This window comes from Dendropsophus ebraccatus, chromosome 6 (genome assembly GCF_027789765.1).
Source record: "Dendropsophus ebraccatus isolate aDenEbr1 chromosome 6, aDenEbr1.pat, whole genome shotgun sequence".
Taxonomy (NCBI): domain Eukaryota; kingdom Metazoa; phylum Chordata; class Amphibia; order Anura; family Hylidae; genus Dendropsophus; species Dendropsophus ebraccatus.
Genome location: NC_091459.1, coordinates 53,905,814 through 53,933,093, shown reverse-complemented (window position 1 = coordinate 53,933,093; position 27,280 = coordinate 53,905,814). Strand labels below are relative to the sequence as shown.

At 41.8% G+C, this 27,280-nt stretch overlaps 1 protein-coding gene across 5 annotated transcripts in view; it reads left to right on the top strand.

Moving 5' to 3' along the window:
- BCLAF1 (BCL2 associated transcription factor 1) overlaps window positions 1-27,001 on the top strand; it is a 33,609-nt gene extending 6,608 nt beyond the window's left edge. For 2 of the 5 annotated variants that reach the window (XM_069974995.1, XM_069974996.1), the window contains exons 3-12: window positions 1,654-2,550; window positions 3,120-3,743; window positions 3,823-3,992; window positions 14,015-14,120; window positions 14,840-14,921; window positions 16,084-16,247; window positions 20,418-20,568; window positions 22,564-22,713; window positions 25,428-25,622; window positions 26,545-27,001. In XM_069974995.1, the coding sequence (XP_069831096.1) occupies window positions 1,654-2,550; window positions 3,120-3,743; window positions 3,823-3,992; window positions 14,015-14,120; window positions 14,840-14,921; window positions 16,084-16,247; window positions 20,418-20,568; window positions 22,564-22,713; window positions 25,428-25,622; window positions 26,545-26,550 (2,545 nt within the window). In that variant the 3' untranslated portion in view covers window positions 26,551-27,001. Of the gene's footprint in view, window positions 1-1,653; window positions 2,551-3,119; window positions 3,744-3,822; window positions 3,993-14,014; window positions 14,121-14,839; window positions 14,922-16,083; window positions 16,248-16,350; window positions 16,509-20,417; window positions 20,569-22,563; window positions 22,714-25,427; window positions 25,623-26,544 lie in introns of those variants that run through there. The other 3 variants (XM_069974997.1, XM_069974998.1, XR_011363648.1) reach the window with 3 other exon arrangements.
- The last annotated feature ends 279 nt before the right edge of the window (window positions 27,002-27,280 follow it).

Genomic DNA, 27,280 nt, shown 5'->3' with positions numbered 1-27,280 from the left:
AGAATAGGGGATCAGTGGCTGATGATGGGGAGAATAGGGGATCAGTGGCTGATGATGGGGAGAATAGGGGATCAGTGTTTCATGATGGGGAGAATCTTGACTGCTTAGACCCTCTGTGATCCCAAATGTTTTATTGCATATTTCCTGTAGATCCACAACAGAACTGTTGAAATCGGCAGGAAAATGTTGTCTTGCAGTTTGGTTGCATATTTGCTATGGAAATGTTAGCAGCATATGTGACCTGGGTGCATTTATGTGAGCAGAACCAAGTAGAAATATTCTCCTGACAACCTTGGTCCTCATCTCCTTGTCTTCATCCACTTGTTCAGGCCTCGGTACCTCCTTTAATGATTACCCTGTGATGCAGATATGCCGTTCAGCTTAGTATACTATATTTTAGACTTTAGCAGTAAATTATAATAGTACAAATGATGTGTCAATATATACATGGTTTGTTCTTTTTATTGCCACTTCCTTATTTTGACTCTTAGACGACTGTTATATACTATATTTGTGTCTTTATTTACTATGCAACCATCTTGCATGCAGTCAACAGCAGTTGCAGTTTTTCAAGAAAAACAATGTTTATTTAAAGGGGTACTGTGGGCAAAAGAAAAAAAAAAAACTAACTCATGTCAGTTATACGGATTTGTAAATTACTGCTTCAGTTAAAAAAAAATCTGGTGTTTCAGTACTTATCAGCTGCTGAACGTCCTGTAGGAAGTAGTGTATTCTTTCCAGTATGACACAGTGCTCTCTGCTGCCACCTCTTTCCATGTCAGGAACTGTCTGGAACGGTAGCAAATTCCTGTCAGAGACTTAGACAGTTCCTGACATGGACAGAGGTGGCAGCCGAGAGCTGTGTGTCATACTGGAAAGAATACACAACTTCCTTCAGGACATACAGCAGCTGATAAGTACTTGAGTTTTTTAAATGGAAGTAAATTACAAATCTGTGTCTTTGACACCAAATGATTTGAAAATAGTTTTATTTTCACCAGAGTTCCCCTTTAACAGTTCTTGCAAGTAACCTATCTAGCTAAACATCAAAACAGAAACTTAAAGGGAACCTGTCACCATGAAAATGCTACTTAAGCTATCGGCATCATGGTATAGCAAGGAAGGAGCTGAGCAGATTGATATGTATCTAATGGGAAAATGTTTACTATAACTTATAATTTATTGATAGAAATCTGATGTTTCCATGCTTAGGCTCTGTTCACATGTCCATTCTTCCGCGTGGAGAAAAGAGGTGCGCAAGCTGCTATTGTGACACGGAGGCTGGCAGGATTCCATGCCATTGAATTCTGCCAGTTTCACACAGTGTGAATGGAGGTTAAAGAGTCAAGTCCATTGAGTGACACCGCCCACTGGACTTCTAAACACAGAATGAGCAGGAATATCAATCAACATGTTACAAGTTATACAGAATCTTTTCTCACAAAGATCTATATCAATCTGCTCAGCTCCTTCTGCTCTATAACATGATGGCAATAGACTAGATAGCATTATCTTGGTGAAAGGTTTCCTTTTAACATGAGGTTTCTAACCCAAGCATTTATTTACTTGGGTAAACTGACAACTGCTTTAGTTTTTTTTTCTATCACAATTACTATAAATATATTAAAATTTAATAATATATTTTAATTTAAGTTCCCGGTCTAGGTCAAGAACATACTCGCGATCTCGCAGCAGAGAACGAGTGTACAATAGAGATTTCCGCAGAGATTATAGAAATAATAGAGGAATGAGACGCCCCTATGGCTTCAGGGGAAGAGCAAGAGGCTACTACCAAGGAGGAGGTGGCAGGTACCATCGTGGCGGTTATCGCCCAATGTGGAATCGTAGGTACTCCCGAAGTCCTCGACGTGGCCGCTCTCGCTCTAGGAGTCCAAAGAGGCGTTCTGCATCATCTCAAAGATCTAGAAGCCGATCACAGAGATCCTACAAGTCTTCTCAGTCTCAGAGATCATCTTCGTCCCGTTCTTCGTCCCTTTACAGCAAATCTCCTGAAAGAAAATCTCGGTCTTCCCATGAGAAACCTAAGCAAAAAACTGAAGAGGCCGAAAAGTCCAAAAGTCCCTCCAATGAGAAATCGGGTGATGAGAATAAAGATGCTTTTGACCCATCTGAGCCTTTAGATGAAAAAGAACTGGATTTGCATGGTGAGAGTTGGACAGGGCTGTCTGCATATGAAAATAGTCCAAGGTCCCCTTGTAGTCCTTCACCAGTAGCTTCTCCACCAAGTGAAAGTTCTTCCCAATCTGACGGCCCTATCCTTAGTGTGGTCCACTCTGGTAAAGACACTGTGTCTCAAAATTCACATTCCATAGCCCATAGCCCAGAAAGGTCTGGTTCTGGCTCAGGTGGCAACGGTTCAACTCGATACAGTCCTTCACAAAACAGTCCCATTCATATCCCTGTTCAAAAGAGTCCTGCAAAGACTGCGGTGTCCCAGAACACTTCCCATGATGAAGGTCGTTCTCACTATTCTTTGTTCACCGAAACGGCAGAGCAAGACATTGTCAAAGGTACAAAGTTCCTAAAAAGGTAAGGCGATTGTCCTTCATTTATTATCAGTACTGAAGCACGCAAACCTGTCGCAGTAATAAATTGTAAAATAGACATTGGCATTTGTCTTGTACCACCCTGTCTTGTGTGTTGCAGTCTAAACTATTATGCCCTCATCTAAGCACTGCAATATATTTCACTGTTTATGGTAAAAAGGAAACGTATTGTACAAGGTGACTCAAAAGTCTCAGGAGACCCCTTTATTTCAAAAGACAGGAATATGACATCTGAATACTGCAGGGGTGGGGGGAGGGGCTGTCTTTTAGGCTATGTCCAGAACATGGCCGGAGTATTGAACGCAACCATATTTAATTAAGGGCAAGGTGGTCATGTAGCATATCAAAGAAGACCACCGTTGTCTCTGAAATCTATTGTCACCAGCAGAGTTGCAATATCTCTTGTGTTTCAAAAGTTATCAGTGCCAAAAATTGCTTTGTGTCCAGCTTCGTGCTCCTGGTTGTCATTGCAACTTTCTGTGTAGAATTGCTTCTACACACTGTACAATGAACACATTGTAGTTATGCTGAATGTTAATCTTACTTTTCTAGATATACAGATGAAGAACACAGGTTATTTCCAATTGAAAAAGCTAATAATAGAGAGAAAGATAGCCACAAGGATAAGACTTCGGATAAGCCTAAAAAGGAAGCGGGTCGGAATTGGGATGATCGCGATATGTTAGATTATCTTTTGGAAAAAGAGTCTGTTAAATCTCAGTTTTTATCAGTTTCCGAAAGTGAAGACTTAGAGGAAGCTGAGGATTATAGGCAGTTTAGAAAGTCTGTGTTAGCAGATCAAGGCAAAGGTTTTTCTTCTACGTCCCAGTGGAATGCTGAAGAAGAAGGGACAAAGTACAAGTCCAAAGCTGTGATGAAAGTCAGTAAGGAAGGTGAAAAGGTCAGGGAGGGCAAGGGGCATAAGGTGACCACCAAAGAAAGGCATAAAGATGATGATAAAGGGGCTAAAAAGGAACCCAAGTCGCCTGACCCAGCTCTGTCGGATAAGATAAAAGATCCGTTCAGCTGCAATTTCCCTTTACACCCAAGTGATGATGTGAGGGAGAAAGTAGTGTTTAGGGAAGATAGCCCACTTAGGATCAGAATGGTAGCCACAGAATCTCACCGTCCTGAGGTCAAAGTTCGGATCCCTGCCGTTCCAATTGATGACATCAGGTAAGGAGATTTTATTAGAGACAAATAATATCAGATAAATGGAGCATAATCTAAATATTATTCTCTTGTTACAATGAAGGCCATCCTCTCTGGCTAGTGACCGTCTGCTAGCCAATACTCTTGTACATTCAGTCAAGAGGCAGAAAGACTTCCGATCCATCTTTGACCACATGAAGGTTTCCTTCTCCAACAAAACCTCTCCTGAGTCATTTATCTACCATGTGGTGTCCTTAGTACAGTTTGTCAAAGGTAAGCAGTGACAATGATACGTGGATGTCTACATCTTTGTTAGTTTTTTTTAATTTTTATTTCTTTGTTCTTAGCTTATTTTGTTTTGAGTACTCGCTAGAATGAGTATTCGCATCTCACTCAAATGCTTCCTGGCCCCTTCTTTCCTAATGGGTGAGCCGAAAAACAAAAAAGCAGGTGTGCCCTTTGCGCAACTCCTATTGTCTTTAATTGGAGTTGCACCCACCACTTAGCCTCCACGGGCTATGCTGTTTACGTAACTATGGGAGTTACATTTAAAGCGACTCTGTACTCACAATCTGACCCTTCCGAACCACTTGTACCTTTCGAATAGCTGCTTTTAATCCAAGATCTGTCCTGGGGTCCGTTTCGCAGGTGATGCAGGTATTGTCCTAAAAACAACTCTTAAACTTGCAGCCCCGTGCCCTACAGAAGTATCTGTGCCCTAACTTTGCACCACCCTTCCGTCTCTCCTCCCCACTCTCAATCATTAGGAATGCCACTAAAACATTTCCTCCTGTCTGAACATTGGACAGGTGTCTTAAATGTGCCGGGCTTACACAGGTGAGGAATAGGAGACAATCTGCCTGGAGCATTCCTAATAATGAGAAGGGCGGGGAGGAGTAACAGAGAGGTTGTGCATACACAATCTAAGCCACGCCCTTTGGGCATGGGGCTGCCAGTTTAAAAGTTGTTTTTTAGGACAATAACTGTATCACCTTCCAGACGGACCCCAGGACAGATCTTGGATTAAAAGCAGCTATCCGAAGGTTCAAGTGGTTTGGGGGGGGTCAAATTGTGGGTACAGAGTCAGGGGTATTCTAGTCAAGTAAAATACATGTTGAATCATCAACCCTCCTGGAGACTAACAGTCCGTTCCTTACTTGTTATATTTTCAGTCTCCTTCCTCCAGTTCTGAGGCAGCTGCTTTTTTACAGAAGACACAGTAAAGTGTGTGTGAGCTTTTCACTCTGTCTCTGTTCTGATTCCCCCCCACACACACCTTTTTCAAGACTGCTCTTCAAAAACAGTATCCCTGGGCTGTCGCTGCTCTCTGTAATGCCGGGAGGGTTAATCACAGTGAGGTCACCAGCAACGTGACCTTGGTTTAACCCTTAAGGCATTACAGAGTGCAGAGACAGCTGGCTAGGGACAATGTTTAAATGAGCTGAGGGCCCAGAGTGGAGTTGGAGTGAACAGATCACATTTTTTTGTGTCTTCAGCAGAAAGCAGCTCGGAACTGGGAGAAGAAGGCTGAAAAGATAATAGCAAGTAGGGAACAAATTGTTAGGGCCCTATTCCACCAGACGATTATCGTTCAGATTATCGTTAAATCGTTCGAATCTAAACGATAATCGTTCGGTTGAAATGCAGTTAACGATTAACGACTGAACGAGAAATAGTTGATCCCTTTATAAGACCTGGACCTATTTTTATCGTTGCTCGTTCGCAAAACGTTCGCATTGAATAAGACTTAGTTCGGTCGTTCGCAGTAGATAAGAACGCAATAGCAAAGAAAAAACGATCGCAAATACGATCATAAGTAACGATTAACATTCCATGGAAATGAGTGAACGTTTTCAGGTCTTTCGCAATAGCGGTCGTTTAAGATCGTTAATCGTTAACCATTATGCGAACGATAATCGTCCGGTGGAATAGGGCCCTTAGTCTCCACGAGGTGTGTGAGTAAGGGGATGAATCAACATGTATACCCCTTTTATTGGGAATTATGCAAAGTTCATAATTCACCTGCTTCAGCTGTTTTTGACTTTCTGACCCCCTCTGTCTTCTGCAAGCAGGTCAGAGGGGACCGTGAACCTTAAAATATTTAGAGAAGTGGAAATACCCCCATTAAAATGGTTATCTAGGATTAGAAAAAGCGCAGCTACCTTCTTGCAAAAATAGCACCACCCCTGTCCTCAGGTTGTGTGCGGTTTTACAATTCAGGAACTGAGCTGCAAAACCTCACCCAAACTGAGGACAGGTGAGGGGCTGTTTCTGGAAGGAAGCAGACATGTTTTTCTAAGCCTAGATAACCCCTTTTAATGTATCACCTATCCTAAGAGGAAATCGTTGTGCCTGTACAAAGATAATAGCATTATTTCCATTATATGACTGTATCCTGAATTGTTCTGCAGTTTTCGCCCTTTTTATCAGTCTTCATTGAATGCTGCTGCAGAATGGTTGAGGAGATACTACCCCTCTATAACTACTCGCAAACTGGCATGTACAGTATAGAAGACATTATAAAGCAGTATTAAGCAGTGTTGCTGTTCATCCAGCTAATTGTAAAAAAAATTATTACCATGATTTTCATTTACTTTGTATGTGGCGACCAGTTCTTTCGCCAGTAGAAAAACAGCACCTAGACATCACTGCATCCGTGTTTCTCCACACAAGGAGCATGACTTTTCTTGCAATATTTCCAGTACTTTTACTTGTCAGTTTATGGTTGGATTGCTTAAGCAGTAAAAACTGTACAAGATCTGTGTTTCATCTTTTGCTCCAATTGCACTTTGTATGCATTGTATCTCTGTATCACTAAACCTAGATGAAGGGGTTTTCTGGGTATCTACAGAATAGTTCACTCATTGAAAGGCTGCTGACACCCAGAACCCCCACTGATCAGCTGTTCAGAGCCCACACTACACAGTGAAGTTGTAGTGGCCACTGGCCGGGCCTGGTTACTGCACTTTAGCTACCATTCACTCAAACAGGAGCTGAGCTGCAGTTATGCGTCACCACTTGCCAATGGCCGTATCTGGGGCCATCTCGGGCTGCATACACCTTTTCCAGGCAGCAGGATTTAAATGCAGATCATTTGGTTTCTTGCTAACCTGAACTTTCGACAATTTGGCTTGTCTCTAGTCACCACCCCTACACAGTGTACAGCAGGCATGTCCAAACTTTTTTCGAAGAGTGCCAAATTTGATGAAGTGAACATGTGCGAGGGCCGACCATTTTGCTTGACATTCTTTGGACCATTAAAATGAATGCAAATAAACTTTTTTTTACAAAGTTTATTGAAAACGGCATACTTTTTATACTTAAAAAAATCCCGGGGCACACCACCAACCAAAATGGCACAAAATGACACTAAAACAGTACATATTATACATATAGTTAATAATATAGATTCTAAATGTATTTATACTCACAGTGTGAAACCTGGGCCTGTTTCGATAAACACAAAAGGGATATCCCTGTTTCTCTCCCCCATCCCCATGTTTTTCTCCCCCCTGCTTCTCTCCCGTTTCTCCCCATCCCCATGTTTTTCTCCCCCCTGCTTCTCTCCCGTTTCTCCCCATTCCCATGTTTCTCTCCCCCCTGCTTCTCCCCCATCCCCATGTTTCTCTCCCCCCTGCTTCTCTCCTGTTTCTCCCCCATCCCTGCTCACCTTCCTTGAGATGCTCGGCGCGGGCGCCGTCCCCCTAGCCTACTGGCCCGGTCGTGCTCCTCCAATCAGGGGAGACCGGGAGCGTGGTGCGTGGCGCACCACGCTCCTGGTCACCCCTGATTGGTGGAGCACGTCCGGGCCAGTAGGTGAGGGGGACGGCGCCCGCGGCACACTGGTTGAAAAACACTGCTCTAGTGCACGGGAAAGGAAAGCCGAAATCTCGGACATCGCGAGATTTCGGCTTTCCTTTTCTGTGCACTAGAGTGGCGTGGCGCAAGGTATCTGTTGCTGCCGGATACCTGGGGGGCCGTAAAAGTTCGGAACGCGGGCCGGACTTTGGACATGCCTGGTGTACAGAGACAACTGCTTCTAGTCCTGTTGACTGTGGAGTGTCAGAGCTGAACAGCTGGTGCTTGATCAGCAATTGATCACCCATCCTGTGGATAGGCCATCAATGATTTTTTTTTCCCTGAAAAATCATGAAGTGTCAAACTGGTTCAAACAACATTTTGTGCAGTTGTCCATAGCTTCCAATGAAATGACAGGGTTTTTTTTGTTGTTGTTGCTATGGGAAGCTCCACCATTTGGGCTTTTTATATATAGTCGTTTTATATTTGAGGCATATAGTTAAGAAGAAGACAGAATAGCAATTAAAAAGTTTTCAGCCATGTTTAGTATGTTTTATATTTTCAGGTATTAAGGTAAGTTTCTGTGCTCCTGTTGCACCATGATGATGTTTAATCCTATAGGCTTAAGGTAAATGATAGTATGGCTGCAATGTGCTGTTGAATAAGACCTTGGTCCAGGATAAGTATTTAAATAATTGTTGTGTTTTTTTTTATACTGTAGTTTCTAATTGTCTTTAAATGAGTTGCCTTCTTTGATTCAGCCTCCACCCTCCTTAGTAAGTTTTGCCCTACACAGGTTTATTAGTTTGTAGCCGACCAGTTACATATGCCTAATATTCACCAATAGGCCTAGATACTGTGGATTTCTTAAAGGGCTCTCCAGCATTATTTTTTTTAATTGATGTCCTTAGCAAAGGCTATTAATATCTGATGGGTGGAGGTCTGACTCCTGGTACCCTGGCAATCATCTTATCCAGTGGTTATTTTTTTTCTTTCAAATTAACTTGTGTCATAAAGTTATATAGATTTGCAATTTACTTATTTAGTGCTTATCAGCTGATTTATGCCCTGCAGGAAGTGGTGTATTCTTTCCAGTCTGACACAGTGCTCTGTACTGCCACCTCTGTTCAAGTAGGAACTGTCCAGAGCAGAAGTTTTCTATGGAGATTTGCTACTACTCTGGACAGTTCCTGACATGGACAGAGGTGTCACGCCACTTATTGCAGGGCATACAACATAAGTACTGGAAGACTAGAGATTTAAAAACAATGTAAACTACATATCTATAACTTTCTGACACAGCTGATTAAAAAAATATTTTTTTCCAGAGTACCCCTTTAAAGGAGACACTGCACTCATGTGAGCATTGTGACCTCTTTATCCCGTATTAAAGTATGTTACACTGGATAGAATCTGTTCTCTTGTATTGCAGTTTATCCTATTCCCGCCATTAAGTGGATTGTAGGAGGCCTGTCTCAAAGATCCCTTTTAAAACATCATGTGTGTAAGATATTGCAAGAGGTCAACAACTATGGTTAGGTGCAATAAAATATTCCATCTTATTGGATGAAATATGTGAGCAGCTAGTTTAATGGCGTGTTCCCTCCTGTCCATTGTGGAGTTGTAGACACAATAGAGTTAGGGTAGCTTCACACGGGCGGGCTCGCAGCGAGATTCTCGCTGCGAGCCCGGCAGGTCCTGGCAGTTCCCATAAACTACATACTTGCTGCGGACCGCAGCGAGTATGTAATTGTACCGCGCTTAACTCCTTCTACTCCCGCCGGCTCCCCCGCTGTAAGCAGCATACATTACCTGTCCTTGCTGCTCGGGTCCGGCGTCCTGCTCTCCCGTCCGGCCAATTAGTGTGTTGCCCAGCCGCAGCCACTGATTGGCCGGGCGGGAGAGCAGGACGCCGGACCCGTGCAGCAAGGACAGGTAATGTATGCTGCTTACAGCGGGGGAGCCGGCGGGAGTAGAAGGGGTTAAGCGCGGTACAATTACATACTCGCTGCGGTCCGCAGCAAGTATGTAGTTTATGGAAACTGACAGGACCTGCCGGGCTCGCAGCGAGAATCTCGCTGCGAGCCCGCCCGTGTGAAGCTACCCTTAAAGCGTACCTGTTGCATTTTTTTTTTTTTTTTGTAAGAAATCAACAGGGGTTGTGATAGCAAGCCGTTTCGCAATATACCCTCTCTTTTTCTCTATCTATATTGTTTATTGCTTTAAAGCCAAAGCATAAAATCATATGGCCAAACTGCACTCCATGCTCCCTCTATGCTGGTATTTGGTCTTTTCTCTGTTCAAAATAAGAGGAAGTCCAAACGCAGGAAGTCCCAGTCCTTTGTGTGCTCACGCAAGGAAAGACACCTGTTCATCATGCAGGTTGTATATCAGCTGAGGGCAAATAACTTAGGATAATTATATTAGTAACTGTCACTGTGTGGTTCCAGATGTTTTAGTGCTGTGTGACAGGAGAGCTGACCATACAATGCGAGCACCCCCTGGATTCTCTGCTATTGAATGTAAACATGCAGCAGCTGTAAACATGTACAGTAAAAGAGACACCTAGTGGCCTTATGTATCATGCTGATTTAGATCTAAACAGAGTATATTGCAAATGATCACAGCACTCATCAGCCTGTCCTTAATTAATCTTCTTTATTGAGCAGTGTTCACATTGCAGAGACAGACCAACAAACATTTCTTGTTTTGCAAAACCACTTGTGATCACAACTAGAGATGAGCGAACCTCTAGCACGCTCGAGTTCATCCGAACCCGAACTTTCGGCATTTGATTAGCAGTGGCTGCTGAAGTTGGATAAAGCCCTAAGGCTATGTGGAAATCATGGTTGTAGTCATTGGCTGTATCCATGTTTTCCAGACAACCTTGGAGCTTTATCCAAGTTCAGCAGCCCCCGCTAATCAAATACCGAATGATCGGGTTCAGATGGACCCGAACCCGGTTCACTCATCTCTAATCACAACCCATGTTGATTTCTTATTTGTTTCCCTGACAGTTTCTCTATAACTAAAGAAGGTTGGTTGTCTCACACAGCATTTCTTTACAATGGGTGGTTGAAGTTTCTGATCTGGTTTTGTGATGTTTTTCCATGTACACCGCTCCTGAGCTGGAACTGGCCAGTGTTGATTTCTTTTTCGTTATAAATAGGTCCTGGAAAATGTTTTGAAAGCCCATGTAACACAATAAGATATACTGTTGCTGGGGCAAAAACAGGCTAAAGTCCTCCTGACACACATGGCTAAATTGCCAGATCCTAAATTCCCTGGGTTTGCTGGAATTAAGCTTGAGGCTCTACCTTGTAGTGGCTCTTTCCAGGTGTTTTTCTTGATTTTGAGACTTGTACTGGATGCTGGGCGGTAAGTGGACATAGCTGTATATTGATTTCTTTCACAGGATTTATTTGTAGTATTGCATGAACCGTGATTACAGGTGACCTCACATTACAAGATGCTCCAGTCATTCTTTAATGCCAGTACTGAGATGTTATGATGACATTCACACATTTACTGTGCATGCTACCAAACGGTTCCTTTCTGTTATACCAATTGGGCACATGCTCTCATTTTAACATATAAACTGTAATAATTGGGGAACGGTAGCGACACAGATTACATTGTTTATTTGCATAGGTTATATTACTATGGAAGGCATATGTACCTACCTGTACCCACTGTCTATAGACATATCCTCTTCCTACCTAGAGATAAGAATGCCCCCCGTGCACATTTGGCGGAGACCAATGTGCGTGTTTGTGGGTAGTTTGGCAGAGACCATTATCAGTTTTGTACATTTGGTAATGTAGTTACACCGGAAAGCAATTATTTTGGTGGGTTTTTTTCCCTCCATAGTGAAAATAGTGAATGACGTGATGTTTTTTTCACTTTTAATTTTGTTAACTGAAAAGATAAAGGGAACATACTAAACAAAGTATACTCGCCCGTCCCTGTGCCTCCATTGCACAGCTACCGGGTCTCACTGGCAGCCATCATCCAGATACATTACATACCCTGCTCCCCCAGCTACAACACCACTGCCCGGCTGATCGATTGTCTGCTCAGCTAGTCAGTGACTGGGGCAGTGTTACTGATTGGCTGAACCGGCAATCGATCAGTCAGCTATGTGACTTTGCAGCTGGAAGAGCTGCAGGAGGGCAGTGGCTGTCAGCTGTACACGGGAGTGTGCTGTGGGGCATGAGGGTAGCCAAGTATACATTGTTGATTATGTTTCCCCACCTGTCTTTTTTTAAAATATTTTTATTGAGACTTCTCCTTTAACTCAGTTGGGCAGTGTATCCACTACAGCTATAATAGATAGTTGTGGAATCTGTTGGTGCTATACAAATAAATATTATTATTATTATTATTATTATTATTGTTAAAATAACTATAAATATGTTGCTGCCCATGGGGAGAACATAACAAACAGCCTAATCTTACTTTTCTGTGCTCCCCTGGTGTCGTCCTATATCATCTTCGTTTTATATCATCGGCTGATCGTTGTCTCTAATACACGGCACGTTAATCGTCCGAATCCGGAGGAGGCTTAAAGTGACACTGTCACCCCCTATTTGCATTTTGACTGCTCTCCACAGGTGTAAAGGGTAAATGTTACAGCTTTCATTACTTATTTTATATCACACCTCATGGTGCTTGTTCTGGTAAAAAGTTGTTTTTATCACCTGTGGATTGGTTTATGTGGGCGGGGCCTCATGGTCTTTGTGCCACATAGCTCTGCCCCTAGCACCACTTAGCCCTGCCCCCATCCGTGACATCATTGCCACATAGGCCCTGTCCCTTCAGCAGCCATTGGAAGGGCTAGCCTAAAGCTCTAGGCCCCACCCCCTACATTGTCCCACACCAATGGCCGCTAAGGGGGCGGGGGCCTATGCGGGAATGACGTCATGAATAGGGGCGGAGCCAAGTGGCACTATGGGCGGGGCGATGTGTCACAAAAAGCTGTGAGGCCCCGCCCACATATACCAATCCACAGGTGATAAAACGACTTTTTACCAGAACAAGCACCATGAGGTGTGATATAAAATAAGTAATAAAAGCTGTAACATTTACCCTTTACACCTGGGGAGAGCAGTCAAAATGCAAATAGGGGGTGACAGTGTTACTTTAATCATTCAGCTGGGACCAATAAGGATGTAGGAGGTCACCAAGGAAATGCGGAAGGTAAGTATAGGCTGTTTGTTACGTTATCCCCATGGGAAGCAACATATTTAAGGTTATTTTTAAGTGAAATACTATAGCCCAAACAGTTAGGGGGAGATTTATCAAAGGGTGTAAAATTTAGACTGGTGGAAACTTCCCCCAGCAACCACTTGCTGTGGCAAGTTTGCACCAGTCTAAATTTTACACCCTTTGATAAATCTCCCCCTTAGTGTTGATTGGAAGACCGAGAGTCCACCATCATATCTTACTATATTAACCACAGTAGATTTAACTGGCTTCCATTATAAATAGACACTGCAAAAAACCCTTAAAGAAATACTAGAAATCAAAGTAGGATGTGAAAGCCTATGGCAAACAGTGTATAATGTATCAATTTGTTTTCTTTCTGCATAATAAGTCAACATACCTTTATAATGTGATTTTGAAGGTTCTGAAATCAGTATGACCTTACCTATCCTAAAATGATTCACTATGGCAGTTCTGTGAGAGGTCTGGGAGCATTTACAAAGTTCTTATACTCTGCCATTTTATGCTATTATAATATTTGCCACAAAGCATGTGCGGTACTTTTACGGTATTTGTTAATAAATAAGGCCTTATTCACACGTTCAGTGATTTTTCCCACTTTGCATAAAGGTCCGCTATTTTTTACTCAGTTATTCATGCAATTTGGTCCGTATTTGTGTCCTACTACATCCATATCCATGTCCACATAGAATGTTGAACTGGTGTTAAAAAAAAAAAAAAAAAAAAAATAGTTTGATTTGATACACAAGGATACCATAGAATTTTATTGGCCAATCCTTGCCGTGATCCGAGTTATGACATGTCCTATTTTTTCCCAGCACTGATCTTCAAAATAGACTCACAGGATTCAATGGTACCTAAAATTGTCCCTGGTCACAGATCCGCAAACAAGGACAATTTCACAGAACGTGTAAATGCAGTCTATATTTGCCTCAAAAAAATCTTTCATGCAAACCGAAGTGTCTGCATGGCGACAGACTCCAGACAGACTCTGTAGTCATAAACTGTAGAAATATTTTAAGCATGGTTGCTACAAATGAATGACGTTTTATATTGGTAAAAGTTGTGAACATGGAGATTAATAAGGGATAAATATCCAATAGAAGAGAAGTATTACCTTATGTCATACATGTTTTCCCTTTTCTCTCTTTTAATAGGATTCAACCTAGTAATATTTCTTGACATTCTTCGAGCCCCTGTGTAAGATCTGTGGCTTTATGTTTAAAGGGAGTTAAACTAATGAGGCAGTTTTTCTCCTCTACAACCAACAGAGCATTATTTCAAGGGTGACGGAAAGACCCTCAGTGAGAGGTTTGCAGGGTATCAGGCAGGCACGGATGAACATGCCAATCGTCCAAAAAGCCCCGAAATACACAGGTATGTGCCATAAATACCAAAACATATATCATTTTCCAGTAATTGAACTTGTGAGGGCAGTGAACACTTCCGGAAGGTGGGGCAACAATCCTCCAATCCTGGAAGATTAACCCTTTTAAAGGGGGTTGTTCACCAAAAATGTTTTCTTTCAAATGATTTGGTGCCAGTAAGTGCCAGAGATTTGTAAATTACTTCTATAACATATCAGCTGCTGTATGTCCTGCAGGAAGTGGTGTATTCTCTCCAGTCTGACAGAGTGCTCTCTGCTGCCACCTCTGTTCATGTCAGGAACTGTCCAGAGCAGTATTAAATCCCCATAGAAAACCTCTCCTGCTCTCCAGACTGGAAATAATACACTGCTTGTCCGATTGTGACCGCAACATGTAAAATATTTTGCCTGGAAAACTGCTTTGATGCCTGACTGTAGCTTACTTATTATGCTCAGTGTACTTTCTTTCTCTACTTTTAGTTTTCAAAGACTCAGAAGCATAGTCCACTAAGATTTTGAGTCCTGTAAAACATATCTGATTGTTAAACAGACTAAATGTAGTCATTAGTAACCCCAGTCAGTCTGTTACTCATTGGGCACCTCTTGTATACGGTAAAATATATTGTTGCTGGTATAGTGATGTATACCGACCTCGTACTGTAAAAATGTGGTGCAAATAAGACCTTAGACAGAGAAACATGTTGTATTTTATTTTCACTTCATCTTGTAGGAGGATAGATCTGTCACCCAACATCCAGAGAAAACATACATTTATACAGAGTGAAGACAAGGTGAAGGAAGAGCCGTCCAAGGTATTTTGTGTCTCTTCTCTTTAGACTAGAATACAATTTTAATAAAAAGTTTTATTAAAGAGGTACCCTGACATCAAAGCGTTGCTAACACACTGTGTTTTTGTAGTCTGTTTAAATTGTGTGTATTTGCTTGGATCCGTTTTTCCATTCTCTGGTCTGGTTAGTTACAGCTGTCAAACTTGACACAGGAGAACCGCAGATCCGTATCCCGTAAGATCAGAATAAGGTCTATTAGTAACCATGGTAGAAAGCTGTATTGGTGGCCACTAAGGTTTAAAGGGGTTGTGTCGGAGAAATCTAGTCGTTACTGATGCATTATGTTAAATGAAATTTCAAATTTTTTAGTTTTATCCTTTGAGAGCTGTAGACTCGCTAACCTCCATGTGCTGCTTTGTTTGCTGCCCTTGGTTACATAGTTACCTAGTTAATAAGGTTGGAAAAAAGACAGGAGTCTTTCAAGTTCAACCTACATGTTATGGCCCGCCAGGCATAAACTTTCTTGGGTCACACATGCTTGGTTCAATCCCAGTCACATGATCTGTCCCATTAGTACTGCCTGTTGGTTTTCACTTCCCATGCAAGCAAGGGGTAATGTGGGAAAGTGTCTGCACTTTTGCATGGCAACAGCAGGGTCAGAGAGGAAACCAGGAAGTGATCATATGCATAGAGAAGAAAAATGTTAGTGATGTAATCTTCTTTACTGAAAGCAGAACATTTGTTTTCCTACTTACCTGCATATGTGGTACACATCGGATTTTACCTTCGCTTCATGACAACACACCTTTATCTTTATAAACAACATGACAATGTCCCCTAGAGACAGGTGACAGCCATACAAGTAAATACAGTAAAATTGTTGTGGAATAATAATCATTAATAATTATTCCACCATTTGTCATGGTTTTCATGCTAACTGAATGATAGGGGTCACATGGTGTGTGTGTACATGACTGTTATCATGGGTAGTTCTGCTAGCCCATAGCTAAGACTATTCTGTGGCCTGTAACCTTCTAATGTGCGGACCGGATTCTGATATGAAAGATATGTAAGCACAATTGTTGATACATGTATAGTAAAAAAAACTGTATGATTTCCTCTTCTATAAGTAGACTGGACAAGACTTTTAAAGTGCATTAAAAAATTGGTACTACTATCTTTCCAGATAGAAAAGAAAGTAAAGAGTAGCTTGATTGATACAGACCGTCGCAGAAAAGAGCACAGTAAAGAACGTGGAGACTCCAAGTGTTCCCGGGAATCGAGTGATTCTCGCAAGAGAGAGAAGGCGCAGAAAGAGCACAAGGAATTGAAAGCGTTCAAGGATGACAAGTAAGCAGAATGCATCCGTGTAGTGACGAGCTGTGAATGCTTTATGAATACATTGTCTCAAGTATCGGCTTAACGTAAACAATCACAATTGTTTGTTTTACAGCAAAAATGTATTTGTCTTTTACACGACTAATGGTGGATGAGGACAAAAACTTTGGAATAGCAAGCTAACTGAAAAAAATGACAAATTATTGTGTCCTATTGTCCAGGCAACATGAGGAAGTTGGACTTCAGTGCAGTGCATTTCTAGAACCCGTTTGTGTAAGAACTTTGGTTCTTTCTGCTTGATTCCACTTTTTCCACTCATAACACCGCAGTTTGAACAAAATCACTGGTTGTTGTTGACTCTTCAATGTCAATGGAGGAAACAAACGTATTTTGTGATCAAGAATTGACACCACTGTTTGCAGTTTGTGCCTGGAGACGTATCTTATTTTGGGAGATCTTTCTGTCACTATATGTTAGGTGCAGTAGGATGTTACTTGTTGTTACTGTGTCCTTTTTTATGTTGTGGTGGTGATTAGTTTTACAGTTTTCCTTTCAGTTTAACGCTGTGGTATCCGCATGCAATGAAAATTTATCAATGTTTTGCTTTTTTTTTTTGCCTTAACAGCAAAGATATTTACATAAAAAAGAGAATACAAATTCTAGTGGGTGGGAGTGAAGGGCGAATACAGTGTGCTTGGGGCGACAATACCAGATTTACAGGTTTCCTAGTCAGTTTAGGCAAATGATGACTATTCTGTTTTCTCTTTTAACCTGGTGTTTAAAGCTAACTACCCAATTAAGATTTCCATATCACCTGATCGCTGCCGCTGGGCACATTGTAATGGTGCTATCCTTTACTCCCATTGCTGCCCAGTTACTGCAATCTTTTGGTTTGTACTTCTGCAAATGTCTGGTTTGGTGTACTGGAGGCGGGCCCAGCACCCACAGCGCAACCGATATCTCCTCCTTTTGGTGATGCATCGGGCCAGGGACGGACTTCATTTTAAAGGTGTCGCATCACTGAGGGGAGGAGATGTCTGTGCACTTGGGAGGTGCTGGGCCCGTTTCCAGTGCATCAAACTAGACATTTACATAAGTACAAAGTGGGGGAGATTGCAGGAAACTGGTGGCAATGGGAGGAACAGATGACACCATTACAATGTGTGTGGTGGTGCCGATCAAGTGATATGACAGTCTGAATTGAGCATCTTTAGTGGTACATTTGCTTTAAATAGTGGCTATAGGCCACTTTGGTTTGTTTTCTGTTAAACTCCATTGAAGTAAGGCAACATTCACATGATAGTATTTAAGTCAGAATCGGTATTTGAAAGCTAAAATCAGAAGTGGAACTTACAAGGATTAAAAGCTATATTACAAAGATTTGCACTGATTATAGTACTGCTGTGTGAATGCGGCCTAAAGCTAGGCTTAAGAGTAATCTTTCAGCTGCAGTTCACATTACAAACTGATGATACTGTTGGTTACAGCAGATGAGGTTGGTAAATCAACAGCATTTCAAGAACTTGGAAAAGCCTCTGACACATTGCACTGCAATATGGAAGCACAGCTGGTATATGAAAGGTACCATGTGTCTCCGTGATCTAACAGCTGTTCAGCAGTGTCAGAACTTTGGAACCTGAATTGCAGCTGAGGCATTTACTTTATATTGTGTTCACAGTGCAGTATAAGCATATAAACCAGTTACTACTCCAAATGTCTATAATGAACCTATCCACAGGCTTCTATAGGCCAGACACATGCTTAGAATGTATGCAGATGCATAAAAAAAATGCACCCATTAGCCGTACCATTTAAAGCCCCTGTCCAGTATTATGTACATCACACCCACATCAACACAACAGCTCTGACCTGTCAATGCATGGACTGCACAATACTTCAGCACAAAACACTAGCAGTGCTTAATACACGTTTTATTCATGTTTCCCACCATATGATCTTTGTGTGAGGTTAACTTGGCCTTTCAATAATCCCTGCAAAGCATAGTTACAGGCAGTGTCATATATTTCTAGTGATAACAGAAATTACACCACACGGAGCTATAGGAAATCCATATTTGTATTAAAGCAGACCGATCAGGAGTGGCCCAGGTTTCTTTTTAATCCTTAATATAATCTCAAAAGTTTTCTTTTTTTTTCCCTTTATGTGGGATTGTTAAATTATCGATGATGTTTTTAATAAATGTTGCCTTCTAATAGATGCAGTAGGGTTTGAATTGATTGATTAGGGTTATGGAAATAAAGCTTTAAGTGGCTTTTCACAATCACATAATGAAGGCTGATAATATCCTTAGGATAAACCATTTATATTAGATCTGTAGAAGGTCAGTTCTGGGCACCTCTGCTGATCAGCTGCTTGAAATAATAAGCGTGACTGGAGCATGCTTGAGGCTCATCGCTCGCCATTTGAATACCGGTGGCTGGAGAAGTTGGATAGGCTGTATTAGGGCTGGGCGATAATGGCCTAAATGAATATCGCGGTTTATCGTACATGTCGTCGCGGTGATGATAAATTGAACGATAATTATGACACGCCCCTTTTAAAAGCCACACCCCTTTTGAAAACCCTATTTTCCAAAGGTAATACAAACGTGAATTTATTCCATATAACAATGTGCAGCAAACTTCAAAAGTAATACAATGTTTTGGCATCTCCTACGCCATTTTCAAGTGGCACTTGAAAATGGCATAGGAGACGCCAAAATGTCATATATTACTTGTGAAGTTTGCTGCACATTGTTATATGGAATAAATTCACATTTTCACGTTTGTATTACCATCAGAGTGCTGCAGAGTATTTTTTTACAAGCTGACTTGGTCCAAGGTCTGGGATTCGTCTGCTGGCAGCCACAGTTCGTTTAGTGTGTTGCCTATATTGTTAGCTATATCTATCTATCTATACAGCATAGACAGACAGATAGGAAGGAGATAGATAGATATAGATAGATAGATAGATAGATAGATAGATAGATAGATAGATAGGAGATAGATAGATAGAGAGGAGATAGATAGAGAGAGAGATGGAGAGAGATGGAGAGAGATGGAGAGATAGGACTCCTATCTATTTATCTCCTATCTATCTCTTTATCTACCTCCTATCTATCCATCTCTCTACCCCCAGTCACTGTCACATGCTGTTCTGTCCCCCCCATCTCCCCCCCCCACACACACACAGTTGGGGTCAGGTATGGGTCGGCACCTCCGTGCTCCCCCGAGCACCGCTCTCTCTCTCTTCACCCACCCCCGCACCCCCCGACAGGAATCCTCGGCCCCTGTCACTCAGTGATGTAGCACATGTATCTGTGTCCCGGGCTGAGCGTCACACATGGCTGCTTCCAGCAAAAAATAACGGGCGACGAGGATTCCTGTGCGGGAGAGAGTGCGGTGCCCATGGGAGCGAGGATATGCCGACCTATAGCTGACCTCCTGCAGCCACTTCATGTACGGGAGAGAGGGGGGCAGGGCACACGGTGCAGCTTCCAAAGAGGCTAGGAGAAATGAGCAGCCGGCGGCAGCAGCAGCGCTGAGCACACAGCACGCCTGTGCGCAGCCTGTCAGTCTCTTCATCTTCAGCCCCCCGCAGCAGGATCTTCCATACCTTGCATATGTGTGCCCTGGCTGGTATTGGGAGGTGAATCGGAGGATCAGGGAGAGAGATCTGAGGGATGCAGAGCATGCGGCCGCCGGGTGAGGGGGGTGAAATACCGCAGATACCGTCCTGGCAGAGTTGAGGTCGGTTAACCGACGCCAGTGACGGTATCAGTATTTTGACGGTATACCGCCCAGCCCTAGGCTGTATCCATGTTTTCCAGGACTCCTTAGGGCTGCATCCAACATTGTCGTCCTCTGACATTCCAATGGCAAATGAACTGACTAGAGCATGCTCCAGTCACACGCACTCAAGCCTTTAAAGGGCATTATTGATTATCCTTGTCTCAGCTCTTAACACAGATACAGTATATGTGGCCTCATAAAAATTACTTTTTAATCTTTTTACGTTTCAAAGAGGCTGGGATATACCAGAGCGCGATTAGGGTGATAGCAACAAAAAAAGTTCAAATGTTTGCTGATAAAACTACTGTTGATGCCTATCTTGTTTTTATGTGATGTTGGTTTGTGTTATAAGAGTTTTTTGTGTGTTATGTGTGGTTTTTGTTTCATACAGCAAAAGAAGAAAAGATCATGAGCCATCTCCTTCTCTGTCTGATGATGACAAAGACAATAAGAAGGAAAGTAGAGATGAGGATTTCAAAGGCCCAACGGAGCCCAAAGAATATCCAGGTTTTCCAGGCATCAGTAGGCCCAGGGGCACATTTGTAAGTTAAAAAAAACAATAAACAAAAACATAAGTGAGTAGTAGTTAAAGAGTAGCTGTCATTTCATCAAACTTCTGACATGGCAGAAGTGTTAGCAGCAGGGCTCTGGATGCTAAGACCCTCACTGTTCAACATAAATGGGCAGAATTGCTCAACTAGGGTCTGTGTCCCCTTAATTTTTCATTTTCTCAGATTGTCCCTCCTTGAAGAGAGGATCAAGCAGTTTGTAGGCTCATAATAAATTTAAAGTCTGTAAACCACTGAACCTGCTGCCTAAGGAGAGCTGAGCAGAAACATGGAGGTACAGCATCCAGCCGAGCACTGCTTCTCCTTAGATTTAGAGGTTGTGGAAGTTTTAACACCAGGAGCCCAGTGGTCTACACCAGTGCTTCTTAATTCCAGTCCTCAGGCCTCACCAACAGGTCAGGTTTTGAGGATTTCCTTAGTATTTAACAGGTGATATAATTATACTTAGTGAATCAGGAATTATCACAGGTGATCTTTGTATGGAATATCCTCAAAACATAACCTGTTGGTGAGGACTCGAATTGAAAACCACTGGTCTACACCTCTGACATGTCCCTATGACATTTCAAAGGCTTGATGAAGTGATGGTTACCTTTTCAGCATATATACATTATCATAGAATTGTAACTAGTAGTTAACTGATATCTAGAGCTTTTTTTTGTACATTGTCATTTTCGAAATTAGCGTTCTCTTAATTTCATCTGAAGTCCCAAAGCCAAATTATCAGTCACTATGCTAGTCACTTAAAGTGAATGAAAAGAATCTCCTGCCTAGTGTTTGCAACAGTCCATGTGTTAAAAGCTGCTTCAGACTAGCAAAGTACTGTTAAAAAGAGAGTGCACGCATGTTAAAGGGGTATTCCGATCTGGAGAACTTATCCCCTATCCAAAGTTGTCTTGTTTGACTCACAGCTATTCGTGGGGAATGGAAAGAAAGCCACAGCTAGACTACTCTGGTGGAGGCTTATCCCTAAAGTGAACACAAGGTTTAGCTGTTAAAATTCAACATGCCCGATTATTTTTATTCATCAGTTGGGGAGAGTAGGGAGGCCCCCATACCCAATTTCAGCTTGTTTGGCCAGCTTTTCTTTTAAGCATACGCTTACTTGTCTGGCCAATGACAGCACAGCACCTACTCATTACTACTATGCTGATACACTGGACTGAACAGGCTGGCACTGTGCTGGGGATGAGTTACAGTATACTAGATATGATGTGTGCATGATTACTGATTCACTGCCTTTGCAGCAGAAATAAAAGAAACACAGGGGGTTAGTGCTGAGATGAGGAGCTTTGATTTACCTTTCCAGGACAGTGTGGATCCTTTGGAGGATAGAGACAGGTTCACATATTGCAAGAACACAGCCCAGGTTTTATCTCTTCACATAGCACCAACTTCCTCTTGGTGTCCCAGTTACTAGCGATGGACTGAGCCTAACAGGCAATGAACAGGATATGGCAGAGGAGGGAGACCTCTATTGGTCTAGTATTTAGAGCTGTGTTTCAGGGACAAGGAGTCGTTTTTGGTATAGTTACAAATATGAAGGAAATCACTGAGCCTATTAAATTGAGGGAACTTGTTTAAAATAACAGTGGCCCTCTTTTCTAGAGAAAAAAAACCATGCCCTGTAGTTGCTTACAGTATTCAGTTTATTTGGACTCCACTATCATCTTTGCATTCATGATATGACCTTTATTTACACATGTAATTTATGGCCCAGAGCTGAATATAACCGTAGCGGGGGAGATTTAGTGAACCTAACCGTAATGTGATTGGTCGCTGTGGGCATTTACTCCACCATTCCTCTGCAGGTTTCATAAATCTCTCCCATTGTCTTTACATTGATTAGCATGTAATATGTGGTCATACATTATGCCAGCAGTCTATATCATACACATTTACGTTGACCACCTCATCGTCTTTGCCATGTTCAGAAGGAACCCTTCACCAATTAAACCAATTGTTTAGCAGTTCCGAATTAGAGGCAGAGGCCGTGCTCGAGGGGTGTTTGCTGGAACAACTACTGCTCCTATGAATACGGCACCAACTTTTCAAAAGCGATCTAAAGAGGAGGAGTGGGATCCAGAATATACTCCTAAAAGCAAGAAATACTTCCTGGTGGGTGTTAAGGTTTTACATTTGCATGAACAAATTGCCCACTATACCACACATATTTATCAGATGAAGCACTGCCCCGGCCAGTTTTGTGGTGGTTTATACTGGAAAGAGTTAAGAGACTGTTCCTGTGATATTTAATAAGAGTTTGAAGCTCTGTTTGTATCTTACAGCACTTCAGTTCCCTATTCCTTTCAACACTTAGTAGGTCAGAGGTGCCGCATCCAGTTTGTACACTGCTCTTTTGGACCAACACTGATCAGCCATAAAATTAAAACCAATCACCTTATGTTGTGAAGGTCCTCCTACTGCAGCCCAAACCATTCAGCCCTTTTTCACAGTAACCTAATCGGAGTGGGATCTGGGAAATTTAGGAGTTGACACCTTGAACTCGCATTTCTGAAAAGTTCCTGCTGAAAGATGGTACTGCCATGAAAATGTGTACTCACCGAACTGAACGTTTTTGCAGACAACACCTACAATGCTAGACCCCACAGTCCTCACAAGAACCTTTCCTATGCTATTCTTGGCTTCACCTTTTTCCCATACTGCATCCTGGTGACATCTCTCTCCTAGATAAATAACACACGCTCGGCCTTGACATAAAAGAAACATGATTTCTCTGACTAGGGCCGACTTTCCTTCATTGCTTCATAGTTCAGTTTCTCTGCAAACTTGCCAATTGTAACCACTTGATGGTAGAAAGGGGTCAGCACGTGCAACTTTCCCACCATAGTACATTGCATCTTGAGATGTACCCAAAGTTGCAAATCCGAGTTTTGTACAACTGTTTTGCATTTATTTGCCGTTTAGCGCAGCGCTTCCCATGTGAGTGGAGTGGTAGGGGCATGGATTCACTTGAAAGGGTCTGACCTCCCAGTGCTGAATTTATGGTATCACGTGGATCACACACTAGACGGCGTTTACTTGAGGCCGGTGTATGAAATGCCACCTTTTCTATCCTACCCAGCAGTATGTTTTTCAATAGCTCTTGAAGGCTTAGCTGCCTCTCCCTATATACACTAATGAAATTTGGGCACCCATGACCTTGTTGCCACTTTTTGATGAGATCCTAAAGTTGTACACGGGAACACCCAACGACACAGCTTCACTTTGGCGGTGGTCTTATCCTCATGTCTAGCCATTGCAATTTGGCACTCGTTACGGTTTATCAAATTCTTAAAAGTACCCTGATTTCTGCTCAGAGGTTGTAATTAGGCTATGTTCGCACTTAGCATTTAATTGGCGTTTAGTGTTAATTAGTGCTATTTTGCGGCAAATTGCACAATTCCCAGAAAAATAGCGCTAGTTAACACTAATAAAATAATATGAGCAAACTTGGAGCACGCTTGGGTGGGTCTAAACCAGGGCGTTCGGCATTTGATGGCTGCTGAAGTTGGATGCAGCCCTAGGGAGTTCTGGAAAACATGGATACAGCTTATGGCCTATGGCTCTATCCATGCTATCCAGGACTCCCCAGGGCTCCATCCAACTTCGGCCACTGGAAATCGCATGCCGCATGCTCTGGTTTGGACGCACCCAAGCGTGCTCAAAGTTTGCTTAACTCTAGTTGTGATATCATACCACTTATTTACGGTCCATAGGAGCTGCTAGAGATAGCTGAGCACTGTTTTTGGCTATCCCTGGCAGCACCTATAGAACTAATAGAGCAGCAGCATGGATGTATACCTGCTGCGCTATTCAAATGGCATACTCGCAACCCTGTTCTTCAGTTTGTGTGTGTTTCGGGCGGGGGTGGTACTCTATCCTGTGGATAGGGGATAAGTGTCAATTCTGGGATGACACCTTTAAACTTATGTTTTCAACACATCCACTTCAAAAACTGACTGTACACTTGCTTTCTAATATAGCATTTGACAGAAATCATTGTGGTGGTTTTAATGTTATGGCTGATAAGTATTTAGCTGTAGAATAGATCAATTCTACTTATGGAAGAAAGTTTTTAGTTATACTTTACAACAAAGCTATACTTACTTGTATCCACATCCAGTCTCCTAAAGCATTTTAGTTTTGTGCTGGTTGAAAAAGAATAAAAACAGGAAGTCCCAGTCATCTGCGCTCACAGAGAAGGCAGTCATGTGACTGATAGACACATTGAGCCGTGACTCTCTGTACTGGCTGGGATTCCTATGTTTAGTCTTTCTTTTTCAACCAGCACATGACTAAAAAGCTTCAGGAGACTGGACCTGGATACAAGTAAGTATAGCTTTGTTATAAAGCGTGAGAACAAAAAAAAAAATAATAATGACAGGTGCCCTTTAAAATTAAATTATGCATTTATTACTGCAGCCTTATGTCTGCATGGTAATGTCACTTAAGCACATTTACAAGGAGCATTTGTCATACAAAGTTAGTAATGAACTGCAGGGTATATCCATGGTTGGTTAATCTGTTGCAGAGCATATGAGATCATCAGGTCAGCCTGTTTGCATTCTCCATTTTAATCACGGTATATGTATATATGCATCTACAAAGACTTGAACCAATGTGCTGTAATGTCTTTGTTTCTTGCAAGAAGCTGATGGCAGTGAATTCTGATAAATATATGTGCTATTTAGGCTACTTGTAAAACTGTTAAATAAATTCAAATCTGATGACGCGATTTACCGGCAAAAAATAAATAAAAATAAGCACATAATATAATAGCGTATTTGTAGGCTTGCTTTTCATTTTAACATAAATATATGTTTGTGTAGCATGATGATCGAGACGATGGAGTGGATTACTGGGCAAGGAGAGCGAGGGGACGTGGCAACTTCCAGCGTGGAAGAGGAAGGTTTCCCTTTAAAAAGTCTGGGAGCAGTCCAAAATGGACACATGACAAGTTCCAGGGAGATGGCCTCATAGATGAGGAAGATGAAACAATGGAAGAGAGGCGCAAAGATGAAAAGGTAGCAAATCTCCCTTCCAACACATTGCATATAAAAAAAAAAGTTTATATATGTGTGTGTGTACACACGCACGCACGCACGCTCTGGCAGATATAACTGCTTAGGCATAATGTAACGTACCTGGTTTGTATACGAGTTAACAGTTGCAGCCTAACATGCTTCCTGCTCTCATCTTGTCCCACCATTTAATTGCATGATACTTTATTGGTAGTGTGGACAGCAACATAAATTGTGACTTTAATTTGCTTCCCATAGAGCAGGGCACTGTAGGAGCTTATACACTAAGGCATTATTTCCACATTCAATGCACAGTCCGTATATATGGACTGTGTGTAACAGAATGGATTATTGGAACTCCTGGCATCGTGTATCTTTGTGATGCTGGGAGCTGAGAAACACTTTAAATCTTTGCAGTTCTGTACTGAGATAAACATGCAGCTGTGTCAGTACAGTACCTCACGCGTAGCAATTTTGCAGCGGATTTAGCAAAATCAGGAGTGGAACTGACAGGGCAAATTATAATGAAAAGAGTTGCAGAGTTTCTGTGTTTTCAACCAACTTTTGGTTTTGGTTGAAAAAAAAATACTAAGTGAAAAACTGTGACCATAGCCCTTAACTGTTTTGGCGCTTCTTGCATTATTCCTGATACATTATGTTCTGTGTTGCACCGTCTGTATATATGGAATGCGGGAATAAGGCCTTAGAACTATGTTGTAATGGCAGACAGAGTAATTGCTAAACCACTATTGTGTCAAAATGAAACCAGTAGCATTTAAAAAAAACTATTCATATGAATAAAATAAGATACTGCATTAAAGCCACAAAGGGATATACAAGAATGAACTGGATTGAAAGGGTAAAACTTGCTTCCTGGTTGTGGCATTAGAGAGAAGTTCCAATAACCGTTTTCTGTCATTCACAGGAATAATGCATCTGAAAAAGACCCAAGACTACAAGATTTTTTTTTTTTTAATTGACTTCAATCCATTAGTCAACCAATATACCAGTGTATTTTAATTCAGTTGCTACTCAACAAATGGAACTTAGTTTTAAAGAATTTTCATGTGGAGTACATCTGTTGATATCACTCTAGAAGAGACTGCTAAATGTGATCGCTGTTTAACAAACACAACTTTTAAGAATTGGCTTTTAAGTGTTTCTGTTTATCCCATTTGTCTGCCATGGTTGTATGGTGAAGATTGTGAATTGGTTATTTTTCTTTTGTGACGAATTTGCTTTGCACACAAAGAATGTATGCGACTGTAACTGATATCTGCAAATATTCTTTGAACTCATGGATCTTTTCTTGTACGATTTTGTCTAGATTAGAATTTTATTTACAGACTTGTTATTAAAGGGGTTGTGTGAAGAAAAAAATACCCTTCCTGTGCATGGTATATTGTTCTCTAGAAAATCTTCTGGAAGATGTCCTAGTTTTTAGGAGCTAGAAAACTATGGTAGCATTACATGGGTGATTTGGTACTAGAACCGATCAAATTGATTGATACTAGAGATGAGTGGCTCAAACAGCCTAAACCTAGATTCATTGTAAACTATGCAAAAAGTTTAGTCTGGTACGGAACCTACCTTTTTGTAAAGTTTGGAAGGATGGTGACTGCTCATCTACCAGGAAAAAAAAAAAACACACCAAAAAAATG